At 38.6% G+C, this 7,366-nt stretch overlaps 1 protein-coding gene across 3 annotated transcripts; it reads left to right on the plus strand.

Annotated features, from left to right (window-relative positions):
* The first annotated feature begins 3,890 nt into the window (after positions 1-3,890).
* LOC103408874 (CBL-interacting serine/threonine-protein kinase 12-like) lies at positions 3,891-7,366 on the plus strand. 3 transcript variants are annotated; one of them, XM_070820954.1, is made up of 2 exons: positions 3,891-5,585; positions 7,214-7,366. In XM_070820954.1, the coding sequence occupies exon 1, from the start codon at positions 4,069-4,071 to the stop codon at positions 5,563-5,565; it is 1,497 nt and encodes a 498-aa protein (XP_070677055.1). In that variant the 5' UTR covers positions 3,891-4,068; the 3' UTR covers positions 5,566-5,585; positions 7,214-7,366. The 3 variants fall into 3 exon arrangements, with proteins under 3 accessions (XP_070677055.1, XP_070677054.1, NP_001315689.1); XM_070820953.1 differs by lacking the exon at positions 7,214-7,366 and adding an exon at positions 5,688-5,868; NM_001328760.1 differs by lacking the exon at positions 7,214-7,366 and having other exon boundaries at positions 4,069-5,565.

Raw genomic sequence — 7,366 nt, forward strand, 5'->3', positions numbered from 1 at the left:
ATGTGGTGGTTTCTAAAGGTGGTTCTTGGTGGGTTTTGTAGAGGGGAATGAGAGCTTCAAGATGGTGGTGGTGGCGTCGAAAAACTCCACCGGAGTTGACCGGAATCGGCTTTGGAAGATGGGTGGTTGCAATGGGTGAGGGTGCGGGTGCACGGAAAGCTGGGAGCTTTCCTTTTTTTTTTTTTTTAATTTCTTCTTTTCCTGATTTCTTATTGGGCTGTTGCCCTCTCCCTCTCTTCTAATTGGTTCATTGTCCCTTTAATTTAATTGGTCCACTATTCCCATATGGTGGGAGTTCAAAATTAAACTAACAAGTAACCAATTTCAAATTTTCGTAACTATACCGTTATAATCCGGACTCGCAAACGGCTTTCGCCCATACGTTCGTACCATCGAGTACTATGCAAATATGCCAAAAGAATAAGACATACGTTCTTCTAGACGATGGTCAACAGAAATCAAAATCCTTGCCTCTAGACATTTTTGTCAATTCCCTCGATTAAAATAAATAAAAACGAAATTTTAGGGACGGGTTGTTAAAATCAAGTTCAAAGACTAATCAGATAAAGAAGAATACGTGCATGGATAATGGAGGATAATGATTACATTTTTGGTAAATGGCAAGGTGATGGAAGATAATGATTACATTTTTGGCTGCAATGGGTTTGCATTGATGAGACAAACAATAAGGGAGCATTATATGGCTTCCACGTGGAAGATTAAATGCACTTGTACATGAGAATTATCTTAAGGATAATTTCAAATACATGCATATTAGCAACGTACGGGAGAAGGTCAATGCTTTGATACGTCTAGCATCAGGATAGTATTCCACAAGTCAAATCCTACGATAGTATGACACATCAAGCAAGTTTTCTATAAATACAAGGCATTTTGCATCATTCAAGACCCTTTCAAATCAACACACAAATTGTCCTGCGCAAAACTTCTCATCCACCTTGAGAATTTTATCCTTCTCCCATTTCTTCCAGCCAACACATCTTCAATTTGGATAAACAACACTGGAGCCGTAGAATCAGCCAACTGAGGAGAACTTTTAGTTTGGATAAATAACACTACTTATAAACCGACTGATTATTTATCCAAGTCTCGGTTGACAAGGATTTTCGAGTCCTTGTTGGTAGAGGTTATCTCATCAGCCTTCTCGGCAAAGTAAGGTGTTATAGGTTACTACATTCGGCACATTGAAAGCCGAATTTAATATTTGATATTGAACTTCACAGAACTAGCAGCCTTGTCTTTAGGCTCTAGAACCCGAAGGCCGAGACGTGTTCCTTCCTCGGCCGCAGTCGCAAGATCAATAAGTTAGCAGCGTGTCCAACGCGACATCAACACATTCTACTCCCCGGCCGAGCTCGGCTGACAAGTTAACCGCCTCGCACACAACTGAAGGACGTAGTTAGCTTATTAATTACTCGGCTTGCATGTCACGTAGGCTTGGTAGTTTTTAGGGTCAACAGAAACTTAAGGCTCGGTTTGAGAGAATTTTACTATTCTATGTCAAAGTAGCAGTTTTAACATCTTCCTTAGAGATGTTTTGTAATTAGTTTAATTAAGAGACTAAAAGTTTTAAAATACACTTGGATTGCTTTAAATGACTTGGCATGACACATCACTTGTCATATACTTGTCATATACGGTGGTTTATAATTGTGATATAAAAAGATTGTCACCTTAGCATTTTCCTTGAAAATTGTTTAGCAATGTATTTGTAGTTGAAGTGCTTTAAACTTTAAAGCATACACTTATGCATCTATGTTACTTGTATCAAAGAAAGATAACTTGTCTAAGACATTAAGTGGAGAGAAACTTACTTACAACATGTCGTGTACAAACAAAGTCATGTTTAGATTGATACATGTGTACTTGTGTCATGTTTATGTCCAACCACAAGTGGTCGATTCACAAAATTGTTCAAAATAAATTACGATACACAATAATTCATAGTACTCTTTAAACATAAAAAAGTAAATGAAACAAACTAGGATTAATTAATATACAATTAGTTTAGTAGTGTTAATCACGTACATGAAAAATGCTAAGGAGACTCTCAAACGTGAGATTCTCTATAGACTCTTCCTCACCTCATGTTTTTGGCACAATTTTTGTACCAACAGTATAAAATATTGTGTAAAAATCGTGAAGTGACAGAGAGTCCATAATCTCACTTTGAGAGTCTTTTTAGCATTTCTTTCATATAGATGTTGAGTCTTACATTTGTCTCATGATGAGGTTGTGTCATCGTATTGTGCCACATATTATAACAACATCCACGCATTTGTGACAATATTATAAGTTAATCGTTTATGAATTACATAAGAAATAGATTGCCTAGGTCCTAGGTGTGACGTAGTCAGCATCATTGTGTAAAACGCACCAGTTAGCCAGACGGTGGTTGGATATTACTTGGTTGGAAATAAGCTAGCCAGGTCTCACGTCTCCCTCTGGATCCTGAGATGATTGACTGTTCCAACACAGAAAGAGCCCTTAAACTTTGTATATATATCTACCAGATTAATTTACGTTTTTATTTATATATATATATTTTAATAAATGATATTATTTATATTAAAAGAAAGATGAAATTGACGTAGCTTGACAAAGAATTAACAATAATATGATTCAAATTAATTTACAATGAGCCGTCCACCATAGAAGTTGCAGCTCTCATGTTGTTAGCATGTTCTGCTTTGATTTTGAGCAAATTCCATTGGCATTTTTATTATTTATTTTAATCTCTCTTTTTGGTAAATAATTTTCTCTTTTAGTTAAAAAGTTTGCAGTTGTATGTCAACATTTCCGATAAAAATTTGACTCTTAATCTTTCGCGTGAAATAACGATACTAACTTTTTGAGGTTTCAATTTGCGAACTTGCAACGTGATGCTTGACAATAAGTGCATGGTTATTTCAAAGACGCCTACTTCCCATAAAATGATATATTTTTTTAACTTGTTATATAACAATATTGTTAAGTATCTTTCACCAACTTATTAATATAATAGACTCCTATTGTTTTGTGAGAATATATTTGTCACATGCGATTGTAAGAGGGGAACATTTGACATAAAAGTTGTCGCAAAACATTTTTGTTTAAAAACAATTGGTCACCATTAGCATAATATGGTTAGATTGATGACCAATAAACTAAATAATGGTCTTAACCAAAACAATAAATAAATATGCAACTAACTTTATATTATACATCTTTTGCGTTTCGGAATTTGGGTCAGTTGCTACCAAAAACTTAACCCTTTTTTTTTTTATGTTACAACAAAACTTAGCCTTTTCTAACAAAAAAAAAGAGACAACTATGAAATTCCCGCTTAGCCATGTCTAGACGGTTGGAGATCGCTCCCGATTAATTCCTAGGCCTTCGAAAATTAAGAAATGCGCCTAGACTGTTCAGACCCACATAAGTCGCGACTTTCATTCAGACAAAAAATAAATAACATTTATTTTGCATTTTAATTTTTTTTTCAATAATCTTAAGAGACTTGTTGAATACTGATGAACACACATTATATACTTGTTTCTCATGTTTTTATTATCTTCTAACGTGGTGATCTATATGTCACTCTATTTTGCAGTTTATGAATTTTAATAAAATTATATGTTTTTAAAGTATAAGTAGACACTTATTTATATGATATATAATGAATTTACTTAAATCCACCTAATCCGTCGAGACCTGTTTAGGTGCCTGAGCGGTAGGTCCCAAACCGTGGCACACAACTATTTAAATTTTAAAATTTGAACTATAAAAAAATAAAAACAAAAATAGAAAAAAAAAAAAAAGCAAAATATCGGAGGGGGTTGAGGGTATATTACTCCTACCCTATGAGAAACGTCTCCTTTTTACACCCACCACTCAAAAATCAAAATTACAAACTCCCAACAAACCAACAAGCCACATCCCAACAATTCCCAAACTCCACAAAAAGCCTAAGAAATTCAATCATTCAAATCACCAATAAAAACAATAACACAAAAAATCCCTACTTTGAGAAATCGAGAGAGAGAGGACCGGCCGTCCATTCCCCAAGGAATGGCAGACCTCAAACCCAAAACCACCGACAACGGCAGCACTTCCACCCCCTCAAGCCCAACCACCGCCACATCTCCCACCCGCACGACCAGCAAATCCAAAAACTGCCCTGCTCTGCTTCTGGGTCGCTTCGAAATCGGCAAACTCCTCGGCCATGGCACCTTCGCCAAAGTATACCTCGCCAAAAACGTCAAAACCAACGAGAGCGTCGCAATCAAAGTCATCGACAAGGAGAAGATCCTCAAGGGCGGTTTGATCGCTCACATAAAGCGGGAGATCTCGATCCTCCGCCGCGTTCGCCACCCGAACATCGTCCAGCTTTTCGAGGTCATGGCCACGAAAGCCAAGATCTATTTCGTGATGGAATACGTCCGCGGCGGCGAGCTCTTTAACAAGGTCGCAAAGGGCCGGCTGAAGGAGGAAGTGGCGAGGAAGTACTTCCAGCAGCTAGTCTCCGCCGTCGGATTCTGCCACGCCCGCGGCGTCTATCACCGCGATTTGAAGCCGGAGAACCTATTGCTCGACGAGAACGGAGACCTCAAGGTTTCCGATTTTGGGTTGAGCGCGGTTTCTGATGAAATTCGACAAGATGGTCTCTTTCACACGTTTTGCGGCACGCCGGCGTACGTCGCCCCGGAGGTTTTGGGCCGGAAAGGGTACGACGCCGCGAAGGTGGATATTTGGTCTTGTGGGGTTGTTTTGTTTGTGCTCATGGCTGGATATTTACCCTTCCATGACCAGAATGTTATGGCGATGTACAAGAAGATCTACAAAGGCGAATTTCGATGCCCCAGATGGTTCAGTGCCGAGCTTGTTAGGCTTCTATCCCGCCTTCTCGACACTAATCCGGAGTCGAGGATTACAATCCCGGATGTTATGGAGAATCGGTGGTTTAAAAAGGGTTTTAAGCACATCAAGTTTTACATTGATCACGATGATCGGCTCTGCAATGTTGTTGATGATGATGAGGAGGACAGGTTTAGTGATGTGAGCTCTGTTTCAGATTGTATGTCGGAATCTGAGGCGGAGTTTGAGACCAGAAGAAAGATTACATCTTTACCCAGACCGGCTAGCCTGAATGCGTTTGATATAATCTCGTTTGCCCCCGGGTTTGATTTGTCCGGGTTGTTTGAGGAGCGGGGAGAGGAGCCGAGGTTTGTGTCGGGCGCCCCTGTTTCGACCATCATATCGAAATTGGAGGAGATTGCGAAAGTCGTGAGCTTTTCGGTGAGGAAGAAGGATTGCAGAGTGAGCTTGGAAGGGTCTAGGGAAGGTGTTAAGGGGCCATTGACAATTGCGGCTGAGATATTCGAACTTACGCCTAAGTTGGTGGTGTTGGAGGTTAAGAAGAAAGCAGGGGACAGAGCTGAGTACGAGCAGTTTTGTAATACCGAATTGAGACCGGGGTTGCAGAACTTGATGATTGAGGAGAGTGCTGCTGGTGCTACCGCTGCTGCTCCCGCTCCCGCTCCTTATCTACCTTCGGATACTGAATAGGGAAGAAGAATGGGATATCGGTACGATTCAATCTCTTGTTTTCTGATTTTCTGAGGCTAATGTAAAGGTTCATCTTTCATTGATTTTTTTTCTGTTTCTTATGGTTTTGTTTTTGCAATTAGGTGGAGCTTTTAGATACTTGCTATGTAATGTAAGCTCTGTTCTTGTATCGAGAAAGCTATAGATTAGATTACAGAGAATGGAATTCAAAATTTCAATTCATACCTTGGATGTGTTTGTGGTGGCTGAATGTATGAGTGTATATGCTTATATTATTTATGATATAAAAAATCCATAACAATATACTCTTTTGTTCTTATAACATAATTGCAGTGGATTTTGATGACATTTGTGGGAAGTAAAATCGTTAGGATTTTGTCCTTCCTGAATGAGTAGTTACTATTTTTGCGCAAAAGTTCTACAATGCATTAACCAGTGTTTTAAAAAACAAGCCTTGAGGTGCGCCTAGGCAACCTTCGAGGTGGGGCTGTGAGGAAAACGCCTCTGTCCAGCGGGAGTAGGCTTGAACTCACCTAAAGCGTCGAGGCATGCCTCAGCGTCAGCTGGGGCGTTTTTTTTTTTTTTGTTTTTTGTTTTTTAAAGGTTAGGGTTTCTCACCTGCAGTGAAGAAATTTTTTATTTGATTGTTGATTATTCTTCTATAATGTTTGATTTCAACTCTATATGTTTGATTTTGACTCTATTGTGGATTACATTATATATAGCTATATATATATTAATAATTTTAGGTCTCACACCTCAAGGCTTTCGCCTGGCGGGTGTATCCATGAAATGTCTTGGCTTTGCCTTCGCCTTTTAAAACATTGTCATTAATGTTTTGCATACATTGTGTTGTGGGATCTTTTAAGTTGTTAGATACGATGGTTTCATCTTTTGAACAGTTAAAATCTAATCGTCCAGTTGAGCAATACATTGCATACCTATGCATATAGAAAATCTCCTTTTTGCGACTGATTTTGCACTCTTTGATGCTTTCTGCAATCTTGAGTTAACAACGTTGAGTTCGCGTAAGTCTCTCTCGGTAAACACGAGAAAGACTTGCCTACACTGGATACGCCATTGTGGCGGATGTTTTGTCCACACTTTCCATATATGGGTATCTGGTTTCGACCTAGTTGAGTCGCATTTTGTTGGATTGCCCAGTTCCCTTCCTCTCTTCGACATGGCTGCACATTTAGGTCAAACTTTTATTTTCTGCAATGAATTGGAGAGGTCAGTTTCATCACCCAAATTGGGTGAAATGGTGGGGATAGAAAGGATGTTAGGATTTGAAGCCATGGACCACTTTGGATCTGCATTTTTATGCACCGTCGAAAGGTGGTTATTTGTTTGATGTGTTGAGAGAGATGTCGGGGATATTGAATGAATGAGATTGGAAAAAGGCAGGTGCAGTTCATGATCAATGTAATGGGTATTATACTTGAATGGAGAAAGATAACGAGATAATCTGTTTTATCACCATTTGTATACATTCATGTCTGATCACTTGATTTTATTTTATTTTATTGACTAGACACATGATTGTATACATGTGACGTCAAAAAATCTTTACATGGCAATATGAAGTGGAGGTTATTTTAAAATGATGCTAACCACACTCCTTTTTTATCTTTCACACTCTTCTCAGCTTTTGGTCATCAGATTGAATAAGTTAAAGAAGATCAAATGATAGAAGTTAACAAAGGTGTGAAAGATAAAAATGTACGTGGATAGTACCACCCCAAACATGTAATGATCTTCATATTCCAGTTTTTTCTTATGCACTTATCTTGTTTTTGTT

This window comes from Malus domestica, chromosome 05 (genome assembly GCF_042453785.1).
Source record: "Malus domestica chromosome 05, GDT2T_hap1".
Classification (NCBI taxonomy): domain Eukaryota; kingdom Viridiplantae; phylum Streptophyta; class Magnoliopsida; order Rosales; family Rosaceae; genus Malus; species Malus domestica.